At 36.6% G+C, this 19,306-nt stretch overlaps 2 protein-coding genes across 2 annotated transcripts in view; one reads left to right on the top strand and one right to left on the bottom strand.

Annotated features, from left to right (window-relative positions):
• The window catches only part of spats2 (spermatogenesis associated serine rich 2), a 26,765-nt gene extending 17,021 nt beyond the window's left edge, over nucleotides 1–9,744 (bottom strand). Inside the window, exons 1-6 of the mRNA XM_015051504.1 lie at nucleotides 9,614–9,744; nucleotides 6,178–6,416; nucleotides 5,349–5,428; nucleotides 3,872–3,980; nucleotides 3,380–3,429; nucleotides 1,997–2,222 (exon numbers count right to left, since the gene is read on the bottom strand). Of these exons, the coding sequence (XP_014906990.1) occupies nucleotides 1,997–2,222; nucleotides 3,380–3,429; nucleotides 3,872–3,980; nucleotides 5,349–5,428; nucleotides 6,178–6,211 (499 nt within the window). The 5' untranslated portion in view covers nucleotides 6,212–6,416; nucleotides 9,614–9,744. The remainder of the gene's footprint in view (nucleotides 1–1,996; nucleotides 2,223–3,379; nucleotides 3,430–3,871; nucleotides 3,981–5,348; nucleotides 5,429–6,177; nucleotides 6,417–9,613) is intronic.
• A 1,618-nt stretch (nucleotides 9,745–11,362) lies between these two features.
• pym1 (PYM homolog 1, exon junction complex associated factor) lies at nucleotides 11,363–14,950 on the top strand. The gene is made up of 3 exons (XM_015051516.1): nucleotides 11,363–11,643; nucleotides 12,767–12,860; nucleotides 14,113–14,950. The coding sequence occupies exons 1-3, from the start codon at nucleotides 11,613–11,615 to the stop codon at nucleotides 14,627–14,629; spliced, it is 642 nt and encodes a 213-aa protein (XP_014907002.1). The 5' UTR covers nucleotides 11,363–11,612; the 3' UTR covers nucleotides 14,630–14,950.
• The last annotated feature ends 4,356 nt before the right edge of the window (nucleotides 14,951–19,306 follow it).

Here is a 19,306-nt window from a genome sequence, read left to right as displayed (position 1 = left end):
AAGAAAAGAAAACAAAAATGACAGAGAATGTGTTAAATAAAAAGGGTTTTTATTACAGTCATTCCTTCTGCCAGTTGAAATGAATAGAAGCTGTAAAACAAAAAGACATTGTGGTTCTCTGAACTATGGAAACAGGGAGTGGATTACTGAGGGGGACAAAATCCCAGTTTCCAAATATTAAATCTTCAAAAAACAGAAAATGTAATAAATACAGTACAGACCAAAAGTCTGGACACATTCAATGAGTTTCCTTCATCTTCATGACTATTGACATTGTAGATTCACACTGAAGGCATCGAAACTATGAATTAACACATGTGGAAATATGTGCTAAACAAAAAAGTGTAAAACAACTGAAAATACGCCTTAGATTCTCGTTTCTTCAAAGTAGCAACCTTTTGCTGTGATTACTGCTTTGCACACCCTGCATTCTCTTGATGAGTTTCAAGAGGTTGTCACCTGAAATGGTTTTCACTTCACAGGTGTGCCCCGTCAGGTTAATAAGTGGGATTTCTTGCCTTATAAATGTTGTTGGGACCATCAGTTGTGTTGTGCAGAAATCAGGTGGACAGACAGCTGATAGTCCTACTGAATAGAGTGTTAGAATTTGAATTATGGCAAGACAAAAGCAGCCAAGTAAAGAAAAACAAGTGGCCATCATTACTTTAAGAAATGAAGGTCAATCAGTCCGAAAAATTGGGAAAACTTTGAAAGTGTCCCCAAGTGCAGTCGCAAAAACCATCAAACGCTACAAAGAAACTGGCTGACATGAGCACCGCCCCAGGAAAGGAAGACCAGGAATCACCTCTGCTGCGGAGGATAAGTTCATCCGAGTCACCAGCCTCAGAAATCGCAGGTCAACAGCAGCTCAGATTAGAGACCAGGTCAATGCCACACAGAGTTCTAGCAGCAGACACATCTCTGCAACAACTGTTAGGAGGAGACTCTGTGAATCAGGCCTTCGTGGTAGAATAGCTGCTAGGAAACCACTGCTAAGGACAGGCAACAAGCAGAAGAGACTTGTTTGGGCTAAAGAACACAAGGAATGGACATTAGACCAGTGGACATCTGTGCTTTGGTCTGATGGGTCCAAATTTGAGATCTTTGGTTCCAACCACCGTGTCTTTGTGCAGCACAGAAAAGGTGAACAGATGGACTCTACATGCCTGGTTCCCACCGTGAAGCATGAAGGACGAGGTGTGATGGTGTGGGGGTGCTTTGCTGGTGACACTGTTGGGGATTTATTCAAATTTGAAGGCATACTGGGCCAGCATGGCTACCACAGCATCTTGCAGCGGCATACTATTCCATCCAGTTCGCGTTTAGTTGGACCATCATTTATTTTTCAACAGGACAATGACCCCAAACACGCCTCCAGGCTGTGTAAGGGCTATTTGACCAAGAAGGAGAGTGATGGGGTGCTGCGCCAGATGACCTGGCCTCCACAGTCACCGGACCTGAACCCAATCGAGATGGTTTGGGGTGAGCTGCACCGCAGAGTGAAGGCAAAAGGGCCAACAAGTGCTAGGCATCTCTGGGAACTCCTTCAAGACTGTTGGAAGTCCATTTCAGGTGACTGAAGCTCATCAAGAGAATGCAGAGTGTGTGCGAAGCAGTAATCAAAGCAAAAGGTGGCTACTTTGAAGGACCTAGAATATAAGGCGTATTTTCAGTTGTTTCACACATTTTTCTTAAGTATATAATTCCGCATGTGTTCATAGTTTTGATACCTTCAGTGTGAATATACAATGTCAGTCATGAAAATGAAGAAAACTCTTTGAATGAAAAGGTGTGTCCAAACTTTTGGCCTGTACTGTATATAAAATAAATAAATCACCTCATCACCCAGCTCTAGTCATGGTTTTTAGCTGAAAGATCAGCAGCTTCAAGTGGTTTTAGTTCAATAAAGTTCAGATTTTCCCTTCACATCAGCCAATCCTTTGATTTTCTTTTTCCATCAGATCTCAGAGGAAAACGACACGCCGTTCGTTCTTACCCGGCGTTTCGGGGGTAGCGGGTTCAGAGTCCAGCTCGGCTGCATCCAGGGAGGCAGAGTCCAGCTGCTCGCTCAGCGAATCCAGAGACTCTCCGTCCATCACCGACCCGTTGGCGTGGAAGCCGTTCATCTCGTCGTCCTTGCTCTCGTCGGGCGACGCCGCCTCCGGCTGAGGCGTCTCTGTGGAAACCTCAGGCTGAGGCTTGGGCTTCTTTTTCTTCTTGGGCTGTAAACGAAAATATTCACGTTCAATCCAACTCTAAATGTTGGGTTTTTGGAGTTTTTACCTACAGCAACATTCAAGAACTTTTCAAGGTAAATTTTAAAACTTTTCCATTACAAACGTGAGAAAACTTTGTCAATATTCTGCTAATGTCGTTAAAACATTTTCACAATTGCTGTGTTATTATTAAATGAGAAGCACAATTTAAAAATAATTGCACGTGAATAAGTTTATCGCGTCACCATCATGCACTTCCTGTCGTCTTCTTTGTCATTTCCACCAGTAGTAACGTCCAGTTGTTGATCACATGACTCTAGTGCTAAAAAGTGTTTCCACTGCAGGTTTGTGAAATACACAGATTTCTATAAAAAACCAAATCATCTTAACGCAACGACTTATCAAAAAAGTGAGTTTTTGAAATTGCCGTGTTTCCACTAAGCAAATTTATTTTCATAATTCCAATTTGTGTAGTAATATGGCCAACAGAAACGCAACTAATGAGAAAAAGCATGTGTTTTTTATTAGGTGTATGAAAATATCTGGTTTTCAAACTTAGGCTTTTAATCAAACGTTAGATTCAGGGTTTCTGCAGGTTTTACCACCTCAAATTTAAGACTTTTAAACATCATTATGGCTGAAAATTAAGATTTACATTTCCACAGAAATGTACGAACTGGCAATAAATTTCCACTTACCCATGATGGACACAAAAAAAGCTAAATAGGGTACATTAGCAGTTATTTACTGTCTCAAAAATGCAATAAAGATGTTTGAATGCAACTTAAACTTTTGCCAGACAGAAAAATCCCGTAAGACAAAAAGAAAAATACAAAGAAGAGTAAATAGTTCTGTCAAAACAAAATAAAACCAACTTACTTAAAACATGAATTTAAGACAGATGAAGGCCTTAAAATTCAAGCGGGAACTCCCTGTAGGTTGCATTTTATCAAAACTCTGCAGTTTGAATATCAGACACTTTCAAAGAATTCATATGAAGCTTGTGATCAAATCACAGCATAAAGTAGAGACATGGATATCTGCAGTTAAGTGCATTTTACAAGTAAGTAGGAATGTAACTCTGGAAATGTAAACCAGCATCTGTGAGGTAGATGAACATGCTGACTCAGAGGAATTTTAATTGCATGCTTTATTACTCTCACCTTCTTTTTGCTGGTCACATTCCACTCTTTCAGGATTTCGGCTGCACTCCCTACGGAGAGAACAAAAAAAAGCAGAACATCAAGGTCACAACTAGTTCATTCAGTTGCACGTCAGAGCATCAAAGTCTTGTAATGCCGCCTGAAAATACAAAACGTCCTGAGAATTTTATTGGATGCCAGTGAGGAACAAAGCAGTGTGACGTTCAGGACAACCCTGTTTCTAAATTTAACCCTGCGAAACTGAAGGCATGCAAATGACGCTCAACAGCTGAATTCAAAGCATGATACGCCTGATGAAAGCAGAGAAATGGGCTGCTTCAGCTCACAGGCATTAGGGCAACATGTCAGCACAAGCTGGCAACAGAAAAGAAAAAAAAAGGAAGGAGAAAACATGCAGGCGGGTTTGCTTGATGTGTGAAAACAAAGTAAAGGCACTTATGTGATGATCCTTTACTCGGGTGAACTCTGAGATCAGCAGCAACATCCTCATACCTTCCAGGAACGCCTGCACCGCCTTGTCGACGCAGTTCTCAAAGTGCTGCAGCACCAGCACAATCTCATTGTTGCTTTTGTTGGGGACAACTGCCCTCACCGCACTGATCTGTGAAGAAAAAAAACACACCTTCAGTCCCGCTGCTCAGATTTTACAGCAAAATGAATAAATATTTCATCCACTCGCAGTTCGCCCAGTTAGCAACTTGCACTGCATGCTTGCAGCGAAGGACAAATTTTAAATATTGGACGCTTTTGTCGTCATTTGCATCGACTATATTTGTCCAACTTCCTGAAACGCTTCACATTGAGGAAATAGAGACACTTACTAGCAGAGCAAACTAAAGGTTTTCTTCCTTTCCATGAAAGAAGCCCAACACCACTGAATCCATTAACTGCAAACTTTCATATCTCAAGCTGAATATCCAGGATATCTGGATGTTGAATAACTCAGAAACATTCCCAGATGAGGGGTGCGGCAGCTCTTATTTAAAAAGAACATACTGCTTTTTTTTGGCAACATTTATAGCTGACTAACTGTAGCAGCTCTGCTGCTTGGAAAAAAGTACGGAGCGAAACTAAATGCAAACATGACTCGACATGTGCAGATCTGAGAACTTTCAAGTCTGTTTAACCACAAATACAGGTGCATCTCGACACATTAGAAGTAAATTTATAAGAGTAACTTAATTTAAGAAGTGAAACTTATTTAAAAAACTCGTTTCACACAGAGATATTTTAAAGAAAAAGCTTCCAAGTTTAATTATTATGAGTAACAGCTGAAAAACAAAAATCCAGTTCCCATTCTGCGATTCCAATGACAGATTTTGATAAAATGCGTCATGCAGCTTTAAACAGAACTTTACAGATTCAATAAAATGTTGAGTTCAGGCGATTTTGCTGATCAGTTAAGCACATTTATAAATAAATTAATAATATTTTTATAGAGTACAACACTTTAGTTTCTGTTTATTCTGATTGATTTATTGCATTTTGCTATGTTGACTTATTTACCAGAAAATGACGTTGGATGGACTTCGCTTCGTAATCTTAACTTCTCAAGGCAGCATGAGGCGACCATTCTTTTTCCTTCCACTCAACTTTCTAATATTACGATACACCACAATTATTTTATAAAACCTCCCATAGTTTACTCTTCTAGTACACAGACTTCTATAATTGTGGAGAACATACTTTCTGTATTTAAAAACCCTTTTGGTCAAAATTATGCAATACTGTTTTTTCCTTTTCTTTTTTTTATGCTTTTTGTATTGACGCGTTTTCTTGGGTACTCGGTGTTTGTAATTTTCTTGATTCCTGTGAAGTGTCTGAGTGTTCAGACATAAATAAAATGATCATCATTTAAATTGTCTCATAAATCAGCTGTAAGCCCCAGTTTTAAGGCCAGAAGTAAACGCTTATGGTTTCACATATTGAATCGATTTACCAAATTAACTTATTGAGATCTGCATCTTACCTTGTCCTTCATCCTCTCCGTCATTCCTCCCTGGGACATGACCATTTTTGAGCGAGTATCAAACACCACACCAGATGTATCTATAAAGAAGAAAAGAAAAACAAGGCAATCAGTCCAGGCCTTGACCCACATTTGCAAACCACCGAAGAACATAATTTGCAAAACAAAAGAAGCCCCAGATATCTCTGCAGAGATCTCCTGAAAAAATATGCTACACATGAATCCTAATCACATCACAGCTGTGGATTATTTGGAAAATAGGTTTCTTTTTACGTGCACACATACGTGCATACAATTTCCGTAAAATAAGGATGCAAACCTCTTTGAACCGCGGAGGTGGAAGGACTTTTTGTTGAGGCATTTAAGCACAAACACTTGAGCTAGCAGCACAAGCAGCAAGCACTTCAGCGCTTTTGTGCGTGAATGGTTTGGAATCAGACTCCGATTCAAATGACTCAAAGAAATACATAAATGGAGCTGGAGAAGACCAACCGCGAGGTCTGCAGAATCAGTTTATAAAACCCACAAAACAGTGAGTCGAAGAAAAGAAAACCTATGAAGATGTGAGCAGAAAATTAAGACCGACGAGCAAAGTCCAAAGCTAATCTACGACCATTAAAAGATGGAAACTGCTGAGTTGCAGTCAAGCCGTCTTTCTCGTGCGATGAAAACACGTCGATGTCGGTGTAAACACTCAAAGCTCAGATTCTCTGAAAGGAGAGCGGCTGCATCATTTGACCCTAAGGAAATTCACAAACACAACCGAACTGCTGAGCTCGAAAGTTAGTTTCACCAGAAAGACATTTACAAGACAAACGCCGGTACGTACCCTTCAGACTGTTTTTCTTCGCCATCATCGTCATGCAGAAGAATCAGAGTAAAACCGAGATTTAACCCTTTTTGTATAATATTTATCCTAGTGTTCAGACTGAGGGTAGCTCTTGATATAAGGAGATCCCAAATAAGGTTTCCAACTGGCAGGCAAAGTGGAAGAACAAGGTTCACATCCAGAACGTCTCCACTTGGGCAAAGACAGATTTTCCCTTCCAGCAGTCGACTTGATCCAACCTGTTGGAAAGGAAAAAAATTCAAGAAAAGACAGTTAATCTGATAAATACATAAATATAAATGCAGCAGAAATAACCACTTCTGTAGGATCTGCAAACTAAATGCAAAATAAAAAAATAAATAGAAATCCATTTCCTCTGGCAATGACGCATAAATGAAAACCAGATTTCAATGAATTATTGTCTGTCTTGAGAAAGTCTGTCCTTAATAACGTCCTTGGCAGAACCGCTGCATTTCATTTCCAGAGAAGAGTCAGTAGAATCAAATCTCTGAAGGATTTTTTCCCCCCGTTCACTGCAGGATTCATGATAACAAAGACGACCCGTCGGGTCAGAACCCTCACCTTTAAAGTCCCAGACGTTTGATCCGTTTAACACATCTGGGAAATTAACAGATGATCAGAAAATTTAATAAACCAGCTCCAGGAGTTCAGGAATGTCTAATCAAGAGGACTGCTATCTTAAAAAAAAAAAAGAAAGCTTTTTGACCTTTGGACCGTTTTACAACTCTGTTTCACTGTATGTGAAACAGCTGGTTAGATTAGGAGAGACCAGAAACTCAAAGTGTTACTTAATTTTGATGGGATAAAAAAAAAAAAAAAAAAAAACAGAAAAGGAAGAAGATTATTTTCCACTTTTTAACTTGATGTCCATCTTGGCCTTTCTGATGCTCTAAACCAGACATCTGGAAATCTGGAACCAGTTTGCAGGCCAGCCGTTTCCCCTCTTTAAGTTTCTTTTTCTCTTGAAAGGGAAACTTTTGAAGGAGCGGAGCAAACCAACACCTTCTTCACGAGGAGCTGGCATGTCACGGTCCCGGTTCCACCGCACCTTCAGACGTCAGACCCACGTAAGCACAAACAACAAATGACACAGCAGCCGCCGCTCATGCCAGCACTAGGATGCATCCTGTTTATCAAGAGGGATGGTGTTTGAATATTCAAGCAAACCAGGTGCACTCGTGTTTAAAAAAAAAAAAAAGAAGAAGAAAGAAAACATTCGGATTAAACAAAAACAAATTAAACAAAAGGCTTTAAGAGTGAGTGACATGCAGATTTGAAGAGGAAATAAAAACTGTTTAAAAACCAATGAGATTGTTTGCATGAAGACGTTGTTTATTAAATGTTGCAGCAACATAATCTGTTGCAGTTTGACCCGGTTCTGGATACAATGTTGACGTTTTTAAATATTTTTTTTATGAGTAACTGGCAGGGATCGTCTGCCTGGAGGAAACTGTAAAACTACACAAATGAAACTTAACTACACCCTCACATAAATCAGACTTCAGAGTTTGTTGGCCAATTTATTCAACGATAAAACGCTAATTATGTTTCTCCTATAGATTATGAAAATGCGAGTTTGAACCAACATAATGATGCATAAATCCTTAAATCCCTGATATTATAAAATAAAAACATATACACACACACATATATATATATATATATAAACATTGCAAATTCATATGAAATTCTCACATAGAAAAATAAAAATAATTTACATTTAAGATCATATATTGGTTGCTATATATTTTTTTCCCATTTTTATTTTAAAAAATAAAATAAAATAAACCTATATTGGCTGACTTTTTTAGCCCTCATTTTAAACAAGCACCTCTCACCTTTATGATAGGAGGAACTTTATCTTTATTGGCAACTCTAATTTGTAATTTTCTAGGACTTTGGCAATAGAAAATCCCGGTTTCAGTGGACTTCTATATAAAATATGGAAGAGCACTACTACGCTTCTACGATGAGTAATGAAAAAATACCAAAACAATATTTTACTCAAGTCCCAATTTTTTTTTAACAATAATTAAGCATGTTACATATTTAAATCTTTTAAATTCTGGTTATGAGTGTCCAGCTTAAATGGACACTCATAAGCTTTCAAAATTGTTGAAAAATATACATTTTAAAAAATATTAATATTTAGATTGAATAAACTCAAAAAGCATTAAAAAAACTACGAGAAAAGCTGTAAGTAAGAACTGGAATATTTTTCCCTTAATATGATTTGGGAAAATGAAATGATTTTTATAAGTTGCATTAAATCTATAAACACCTAAAAACAGAATGCACGTTTTAATTACTGACCAGATAACTGTTAAAGGTTTGCATTTTGGTGTGTAAATGGGAATAGTTATTTAAATTTCCTACATTTTCTATAATATTCCGAACTACTACACGTTTTCCTTTTAATCTGTTACAGTTTTTAGAAAGAAAAATCTGGTTAATATTAGAATCAGCTGTTCAGATCTTAGAAAAATCAAAACGAGATTGCAACGCTTGATCAGTGCATCTCAAAAACATAAAAGGAAATCACTTCTTCAGTCAAGTCAGAGATTACACAACATGAACCAGAACTACCCTACATTGCGGAGAGTCATTAACTATTCAAATTAATTTATCTGATGGGTCCAGTCCAGGTAGATAATCAATCAAGTCAATAAAAAAGAGGAAGTGTAAAGCCTGTAGAGAACAATTCATCTCATTCTGCAGCTCCAAACATTCAATGCAATGTTTTTATTGAAATCCTTCCTCCGTATTCACGTCCGTATGTTTTTCTAGCTTGTCTGCCGTGAAACGAACCCAGACGATGTCGCTTTTCTAACACAGAAATCATCTTTTGTGGAAGCAGCTTCGCGACAAAGACTGACCATCTCCTAACCACACAGCCCTCTCTGCTGGGAGGTGTGAAATCACCCACTTTTCACCCACTATACACCCCACAGCCTCTATAATTCTCCCCAACACTGAAGTTTTTGTTTTATTTTTACCTGAATTGGACCGGATTTAACTTGGACCACTACAGGGAGCCTTTATTCCAGAGCTCCCTCATCACTAAAGTCCGTAGGTTACCGTTAGCCTGCAAATATTACCTAACGTTTTATGACTAGCTCGGTGAAACTCAATATCACCAACTGGTAATTTATCCCATTGTAAGCTTTCCAGGACAAAAAACCACTGACTGCAACTCGCAGCACTCGATAGAAATCATTTCTTTCACCTTTAAACAGAGCATTAGCTAACATTAGCTAGCAGTCTGTGCTGAAAGGCTAACAGTGAGATAATCAATTCTGCCATTACAAAAAAAAGACAGAGAGAGAGACGCAGCTGCTAAGCTAAGTATTTGTCTGCTTTACTTAAGTAAAAAAAAGCAAACTATGTTAAGAGCTCAAAGATACCAAACACCTACCTGGTGTTGGCAGCGAAGTGGATGGTAGCTTCTGGAAAGAGCTTACTGCAGTTTCCACAGCAGCCAGCCGTCTATAAAGCCAAGCAGTCTGCTGCTGTTGCCAATATTTTCCTCCAGCTAGGCTTCGCGGTTGCCAGGTTGGAGGCAGACAACCCCCTTTTAATACTCTGAGGAGTGGCGGACGTGTGTATTGTATTCAAAGATTGTATGTAAAAGTAGCACTACCTGGACATATTTTTACTCAAATAAAAGTAAAAAATAGCCGTCCAAGAAATTACTCGAGTAAGAGTAAAAAAAAGTATTTGGTAAAAGTACTGAGTAAATGGTCAAAACATCAATCATTTATGTTTAAAAATTACATTGGACTTAAAATATCAAGCTATGTGGAAATTTTGATATTTTAAAGACCAAAATGAAAAGAATAAATATAAATAGAAAAATCAGGTAAAAATAAACGTTATCCCTAATCAATTTCTTTCAATATAAAGCTTATGAAACGGACAAAAACTGCAGGTGTGTGTCTGTTTCTGTTTGTCCTACATTCAGTGACATTATTTACAGTGGATGAAAATCTGGAAATTTTACTCAAGTAAGAGTACCTATATTTCGTAATAAAATTACTCTATTAAAAATACTCCTAAAAGTACATTTTCCCCCAAAATATTACTCAAGTATTTGAACTGAGTAAATATAACAAGTCAACTCTAAGTAATTAAGTTTGTCTATATTGCGCCTTTCAAAGAAACATTTTTAAAAATGTAATTTTAAAATTGCACATTTACAAAGCAAGCAGGTCCAATTCATGTATGGAAATATAAAATAAAATTGATCCAATTATATAAAATCCAAATGATCCCAATGGGGGAATTAAATGTTTCAACAAATCCTTTAAAAGTCTTCAAATACTTTTTGTATTTGAAGACTTTTGACAGTCAGTCTTGCAATGAAGATGAAGAGGCCTCTGACTGAATACTGCTGTATGACAGTTTCATGACGGTCATTACAAACCAGCAGCTCAAGTTCTGGTCTGCAGAGATATTTTACAATAACATGTCCTAGATCTCTGTGTAAAGAAGTTGTTTTAGTTTCCTTCTTCCTCTGTTCTTTGGTCCTGCTCTGCATCAATGAAGCTTCCTTTTCAACTGCTCTGGAATTTGGTGTTGCAGTTCAGGTATTATTTGAGCTTTTAATATGCTAATTAGCTGCTCCCAGTCAGTAAAAACAATATGCTGTTACCACGGTTACGTATCATAACAGCAATCCGAAAGTAGAAAAGTAGGAGCAATAATCCTTTCAGCTGTACTGCATCCAAAACTGGAGAAAACTGGAGGGAACAGCATGTTTTGTCTAAACACACAAATCAGAGAACCAAAGTCTACAAAAAGAAGGACATAACTTGCTGCAACATTCAAATTTGAAATGCAGCCACATTTATTTTGCAAAGAGAAAAAATGATAGTGATTAATAAATTATATTAAAATAAAGTGAAAATAAAAAAACACAATGATTTGAAAGCAAGAAAGAATGATTTTCATAGTACTTGTTACTATGAAAACGTTCATTGATAACATTTTTGGTTGCTAAATTTTGCAACAACACAAAAGCCCAATAATTATACCAATATGTAAATAATTTACTTTAATAATTACAAGTTCTCTCATAAGTTGTCATATTTTTTTCAGTTTTTTTCTTTAACAACGGATTTGAGAATCCAAATCTGGCAACCGTACCGTCCACGTCGTCATTTCCGAAGCCGAAGAATAGGGTTCGCTTGGTTCGTGACCTTGCACCGCCCGCCTGAGCTTTTAGTACATGTCTGCTGTAGTTGCCATGACCGCTCTCACATCGACTGAAATAACAACTGTTAGGCAAATGTTAAAACAGCGGTAGTCGAGCTGCTGCAGCGCGGGATCGAGCCGAGTGAAGGGAAGTTCTGGGGGATAAAATAAAAGGTTCTGAAAGGCCCACTGAGGAAAGCGGAGAAGCGTATTACATCAAAATGGCAACCCCCTATGTGACAGATGAATCTGGTAAGACTGTTGCATGTGGTAGACATTTGTCCAACTTAAGTTAGTTTCATTGAGCATACCCACAGTCTCTCCTGATTTTGTGTTTTCTATCTGCAGTGCTTAGAGGTTTCGATTTCAATCAATGCATTTAACTCGCATATTAGGTTTCAATGTTAGCTTAGCCTGCTAGCTAACACGCTACCTCCAGAGCTAGTTAGCTTGTTGCTATCGCTCTGTGTAATTTACACATGTAAACATTACAGTGAATAGTAAACCTCCTCTTACCAGGAACACATATACCCACTCACAGTGAAACTTTATGTAATAATGAGTTTATAACGTACATGGAAGCCTATTTTGCAGCCTGCTAGCATAAGTTAGCATCCGGTGTACTACCCTCAGCTATCGTAATGGATGATATGTCAATTGAAACGATATTTTCTGACTTTATTAGATTTTATTTATGTTCAATTCCATTAACCCCTTATTGACTAATGAACCTAGTTAAATTTATACCTGTTTCATTATGAATACAGCCAAGTGGGTGTATGAATAGCTTGTTGGTTAATAGTGTGGCTCTAATACTATTAGAATTACTTTGATTCCACCTAGTGGTCAGAGTGTGAACTGCAAGTGGTTTATGGAAACAGTTTTGGCTTAATTGCTGCTCTGAGAATGTTGTTTTTTCTCCAAATGTAAATTTTTAAAGACTGTATACTCTATTCAACGATAACTTGATTTTTAAATTAGTAGAGGATTATTTCAATAATTGATTTATAACGATTAATCCGGTTTAAGCCCTAATCTGGAAGGAATCAGAACAGATCTTTCCAAAAAGTGTCTTTACTCACTTGATTTCATAAGTGGTTTCGATAGGCTTTTTCCCTTAATAAATACAATATTGATTCATAGGATAAATTAATAAAAGATCAAATGGTTTTTTTTATTTTGGATAAAATGATGGAAAGGGTTCAAAAGCTTTCAAACAAGAGAAAATGTTCTAAGTATGTATTTTATTTTACATTTACTTGGGATATTAAGTAGAGTTTGATCTGAACAAACTAATAAAAATAATGAGATAATACTTTTAGAGCACCACTAGAGGGCCAACCAAAGCCTCCTTTAAATCCTTTTTTTTCCTCAGGGAAATACATAGCTGCAACTCAGCGACCTGATGGGACATGGAGGAAGCCGAGACGGGTGAAGGATGGTTATGTCCCCCAGGAGGAGGTTCCCGTGTAAGTGCAAGTCCTCCCTCTCTCTGCTTTACACGCACACAGTAATTATAAGCTGGCTTTCTTACACGAGTCGATGCCAGACAGCGTCTCAGCTCCAGAATTACTCAGTTTGTTATGAATGAGGAATGAGGAATGAGGCAGGATGCGGCTCAGAGACCTGCTATAAACAACAAGCTTTTCCTTGAAGTTTTGTGTAAGTTTGGCCTCATGAAAGGAATTGACTGTTTTATCTTTTCACGATTCCATGTTTTCCCTTTCTTTAGCCCTATTTACAAACCGCCTCTCGTATCCAACCTTTTAGAGAAGATATTTTTATACAGTTACTAGACATCATATCTGATGACTGATCTGATCTTGTTAATGATTTTCTAAATAGTTTAGATCAGGGCTGCAACTAAAAGATAAAAGAAATGGCACATTCTACAGATTTTTCATTTAACCACTTTAGCCTTTTTTAAGTACAATATTAGAAATGCATTAAAAGAGGCAAATAAAAATGTATTCAATAAAATTAACATTTTATTGCCTAAAATTCAATAACAGCTTCCCTTTAGTTTACTCTTGGTCATTTGTAGCAAAGGATGAATCTGCAGCTAAAGCTAACTTCTAACATAAACGTGAAAATCTCAGCTCTTTCTGCTTGACTTGATATGAATACAATGTGTGATTAATCTGGTCATTATTTATTGGATTAACCTATTAGTAATTGAACAGCAAAAGGTGCTTACATCATTTGAACCACATGAAGCTAAAGCTATGCTAGTTGAGGAGTTCTGGATAAAACATATTTACATACAGGTTATTTTCATCTTAAATGCAAAGTGTGTAATTTTTTTTAACAGTTTTGGCTGTTTATTTCAGAAAATTGCCTTTTTTTAAGTCTGTATACTTAAGTTAGTGATTTATCGATGACTAAATTAATTGACTTTACAGAGTTTCCCCCAGAAAACTTGCTAAACCCTGTGGTAGGTGCACTAGAGTTTTTGAGTTAAAAATGTTTGATGTTGACAAGAAATTTGAAAATACCAATGTTATTGGAAAAAATTAAAACAGACAAACATTTAAAAAAAATCTAAAATAAACAAACAACACTTAGCCTGGTGGGGATGCAAGTAAAGCCTGGTGGCCCGCCAGGCTTATAATCAATTCATCATGATCAGTCCGATTAGTCATTTCAACCCTAGCTTGGATCAACTTAGTTCTTCATACTGAGAGATGATCAAAACACATAAATAGTTTTTTATTTTCTCAGGTATGAAAACAAATACGTCAAGTTTTTCAAGAGCAAACCCGACCTGCCTCCTGGCATGAGCCCATCAGAAGCAGCTCCGCCAAAACAGCAGCAGCAAAAGATACCCGGCTGTGCGGACAGCGAGACGGCCGGTCTGTCAAAGTCGGCGAAACGCAACATGAAACGCAAGGAAAAACGAAAACAGCAGCAGCTCCAGGATCAGGACGGTGAGGCGGAGGTGGATGCGGTGAGCAGCGCCGTGGAGAACGTGTCCATCTCAGAGAGAGGCGAATCTGCCGCCAAGACCCAGGGAACCACGTCAGTTTCGGCACCAGATGAGTCTTCAGCAGCTGCAGCAGCAGGAGCCGAAAAGGCCAAGAAGATCAAGAACCTAAAAAAGAAGCTGCGGCAGGTGGAGGAGCTGCAGCAGAAGGTGGACTCGGGGGAAATAAAGCAGCCGACGAAGGATCAGCTGGAAAAGCTGGGCCGGGCCGAGACCTTACGGGAAGAGCTGGAGCAGCTGGAGCGCGACTCCTGAACGGGAAAAAAACGGGAGAGTTGGACTCATCATGCGAATAGCAAACCGGAAGGGACCTTTGCAACTTCCAGAAACAGTTTCCCTATTTGACATCCATCGTGGATGATGGCAGGAAGCGCAGCTCTGAGGACAGCGTGTCTGTGTGGCAGACACCATCACACCTGTTTTCTTTAGTTTTAGTTTGTGACCTGTCTGCAAGTACACTTTCTGTCTTTTAAATTGATCATTATGACTTGTTTTGTGCTTCTACGTTGTTTCCATTTTTGTATTTTTAATCCCGTCTGGAACCACAGGAAATAAAAACAAAGCTTTGTGAAAGAGGGTTTAGTTTGTGTCCCCCTTTCTGCTTTAAACAATTGCCGCACTACAAAAACAAAAACTTTTACTGAAAAGTTTTGGTTTAGTTTCTTAAAACACTTGAAATAAGACAGAACAAACTTAAAAGTAAATTTTCAGCAAGTTATAGGAGTTTGTTTTAGGTTAATAATTCTTTAATATTGATTTTAAAAAAGTACTATTTCCTCTGACAGGTTATTTAATTTATTCTTTCCATGTAATAAGTGGAATAGTACTTTTTAACAATATTAATGAAATATTGACTTAAAACAAGCTCCTATATGCTGAAAAGTTACTTGTAATTTAGTTTTCTTATTTCACACATTAGAAACTAGACGAAAGTACTAGGTAGGATTTTGTGTTTTTGCAGTGTTTGATGTTGAAATGGTTTATCATTGTCACTGATGCCACATCTCCACAGTCAGTACAGTAAATAAATCATGTATTTGTCTTCTTGTTTCAGTAAGTTTTACTCTTTACTCTAAGTAACTTGGATGTTACTGTGGCCAGCAGGACAGAGACCCTGGAAAACTGTATGTATATGTTGAGAGGAAGGTGTGGCTGTATTTTTCTTTTTGCTAATAAATCCCATAATTAAGCGAAGAAAAGTGAACCTATCCTACCGAGGAGTATTACATGTGTAGCTAAAGACTTATAGATTTTATTTTTCTGTTTTGGAGCTCAATTGTTGGTCAAAACTTATTAAAAACATTCAACAGAATAAAGCTTTGGTTCTTTTTTTTTTCTTAACATGGGCACTGCAGATCAATGATCCAACAAGCAATCTCCAAATATTTTGTGTAAATTTAAGTTTTTAAAAGATGAGGAGAGTAATCTGGGTTACTTTGCAAAAACAAATATTTTCAGATTACATTTTTTGCCACCAAACCCTGGAAACATTTACTTTATCAAAGAAGATTTTTGAACGGCATTAATTTCAGTAATGTCGTTCAAAAACTGAGACACAGATTTTTATATTTTCAGGTTTTTTTTTTGTTAACTTTGATGGTTGTAATTAAAGCTAATTAATAATCTTTAATTAGCAACTTAATTAACAGACTAAATCCCTAATTCAGTTTATTCACAAAATTAAAATATATGGACTAATAGGTGGATTTTGTTAGTTTGACTGTGAAGTCAATGACACAACTATTATCTACCATCGTCATGTACGGGAAGGGTGAATGCTCCAAGTCAAGAATTAAACTAACTTGAGTGACTGATCTCGATTTTATAGAGAATCTAGGGAGATAAGTTATCAGTTCGTGAGTTAATCTAAAGTTGATCAATTTTACTGATCGGCTAACGCTTAATCTATGAGGGCAATTTTCTTAAAAAAACGAATTTTCTCTTGAATCAAGACTGTCAACCGTTTTTCCATAACATAAAGTACTGAGTTTTTCATAATTTAACAAAAGAAGTAAGCCAAAAATATCTTAACAGTTTCTTGAGTAAATATTTAAGTGACAACTTAAGGAGCTTGTCGATTGTTTATATTTCAAAACAGAACTGTAAACGCGCATCTTGCACTCCCCGCCGGACCGTTTCTCCCATAGACATAATATAAACTTATATTATATGATGTTTCTCCGCCGCCATATTTGTTTCTTTTTCAACGGCTCCGCTTACGGATGACCAGCGGCGCCCTCTGCTGGACGGCGGTCAAAATAAAATACTAACTGAAGGACTGAGCTGACGTTATTAGTAAATTGTTTGGAACTAATTTTAATCTAATAAACTACTAATAAGTCGATTAATTGTTTGCCTCATACTGTTCTCAGATATTGTTGTTGCAGTTTATTTACAAAACGTATTGCAAAAACATGATTTTCTGAATGATTTTTTTTTTCATGAAATCCAGTTATATTTCATAAATTATTGTTCCACCTTCCTTTCCTGGCACCGATGCTGCAACAACTAAGTTGAACCAGTTAATTCTTCGTCACCAGACTGAATGGGTTTTATGCTAGAATGTAGCACTTCCCTTCAGCACAAGCTTCTTCCTAAAAATGAAATTTCTGCTTTGGTTTGATATTTTTCAAACAAACCCTTGATATGTATGTCATTATCCAGACAATAAAAGTTATTCCTAGAAGACTGTGAGCTTTTCATTGCATTGTTTAATTGCTCTCCAAACACTGGATACGGATGGACTTCCCTTTTTTTATTTTTTGCTCTTGTCAGGTCAGCCAGTCGTTGCCCTCATTTTGCTCAAAAGATTCAATAAAACATGACTTTTTTTTTTTAGCTCACATTCTCCATCAAAATTTAGACTAAAAAGACATTCTAATTCAGCCTTTGGTTGTCTATTTTAATCAACTTAAACAGCTTGCTTTGTCTACATTTAGACTCCAAAGGAAACCTATGGGAGGAGAGATTCTCAAATCTAACTTTTGACTTTTTAGAATAGAGATATCATTTATTTTCTCTCAGTGGAGGAATTGCTTGCTGATTCACACAAAGGCAAAATATGAAGAAAAAAAATCACTGTATTGTGAGGTCAAAGTTACAACATAAGGAACAATTCTGTACAGTTACTGAAAAAAGTTTCAAAGAAATTTGCAATTGAGTAGAATAATGTTTTTATTTTTTCTATTTTTCTAATCAACACGATCATTTTAAAAATTTACAAAATATGCCTGATTTTACAAAATCCTATTTACAAAACAATGTGCAAATGATTGTGCAAAGAACAACGAAGATGTAAAATGAGCATACAAATTGTTTTTTTTCTGTCAGCTCAGCAAAATAACCAACAAAAACAACAATAATAATAATAATAATAATTATAATAAATTTAAATAAAATTCTTGTGTGTTTTTTAAACATTTTTATCTGCTCAACTACAATCTAAACAGGCAAGATTTGATTGAAATCAACAAAATTGTCAGAATTTTGGTAGTCAAAAATTTTTTACATTTTTTATGGTGTAATTAGTTTTCTTTCTGCCCAGCCACTAATTAATACACATCTTGTTAACCATAGCTGGGCAGGATGGCACTCAAGTCTGATTTTGAGTAAATGTTACTCAAAACATTTTACCCAAAAAAGTGAAATAAAAGAAAATTCTTTCATATCCTCCAGGTCAGCAGGAGATACCTAACATTTGCGCTGTCCTGAAGTTTGGTAAATTATTCCAATGTCTTATTTATCCTGATTAAAAAAAGGGAACCCAATAACGCCAAAGGTTACTCAATCTTGTTGTATCCTATTGTATGCAGTTATAATTCAATTTAAAAATTAAAGAAGCGGCCCAATCTTTCCCTTCATGATATTGCTTCTTATGCGGTCGCTGAGCGTTGGAACAGAAATGTACACGGTGCATTGAGTAAAAAACGATGCATTCATATGTGTGCCACTGGGGTTGTTGTGGTTTGTGTTGTAAAGCGTCGAGTGGTCAACAAGAATAGAAAGGCATTATATGAATGCAGCCATTTCTTTCTCTCTGAATGTAGTTAACTTAAAGGGGCAGCTCCACTAAGAGCAGTCAGTATCTTACCTGCAGTAGGTAACCTTCTTAGCATCTTGACTTTGATACAATGAAAGTTAAGTTCATTACTAGAATATAAGCTGCAGACAATCAAACATCAGGAGAAACTGAAGGATGATCGTTCTTAGTGGACATCTGCTTGTATCCGGTGACAGATGAAGCTTCAGTTATATTTTCGGTAACTGTGTTACATATTGCTCATTTTGATCCACATTATATTTCTGTTGTGTTTGAAATAAACAGATAAAAAGAAATAAACTTTTAAATAGTATTTATTAAACCTCTTTAATCAATTTGAAACAATGTGATTATTAATAACAAATAAGACATAAAGTAAACCTCATTTCTGTAAAATTAACAAATATATCAACATTTGCTGTTGGCAATCAATCATGCAACATCTTTCTGAGTTTTTTCGTAGTTTTCTAAGTACACTGAAAAACACAATCTTACCAAGTATTTCTTGTTCAGTTTCTAGTGCAAATTTTATAGTACTGTGTTATATTACAGTACTAACTTTTCAGCAAGATATAGGAACTTCTTTTAAGTCAATAACAAATTAATATTGTTGCAGATTATGTCACTTATAACAACACATTTTCCCCATTTTATAAGTGAAATAATCTAAAAGTGAAGGTAGTACTTTATTAATCTTTATTCAAGGATTATTTACTTGAAACAAGCGTGTTTATTTTACTGAAAAGTTACTTTTAACTTAGTTTCGTCTCATGTCGAGTGTACTAAGATATTTGCACTAGAAACGAAGCATAAATACTTTGTAAGACTTTGTTTTTTTGTAGTGTATATAAAATGACTTTCAGTAGTCATGTGTAACTTGGTTTAATCTAAAG

This window comes from Poecilia latipinna, unplaced genomic scaffold (genome assembly GCF_001443285.1).
Source record: "Poecilia latipinna isolate Pla-1442-1.1 unplaced genomic scaffold, P_latipinna-1.0 Scaffold1049, whole genome shotgun sequence".
Classification (NCBI taxonomy): Eukaryota; Metazoa; Chordata; class Actinopteri; order Cyprinodontiformes; family Poeciliidae; genus Poecilia; species Poecilia latipinna.
The sequence above is the reverse complement of the archived record's forward strand: the minus strand, read 5'-3'. Positions and strand labels throughout refer to the sequence as shown.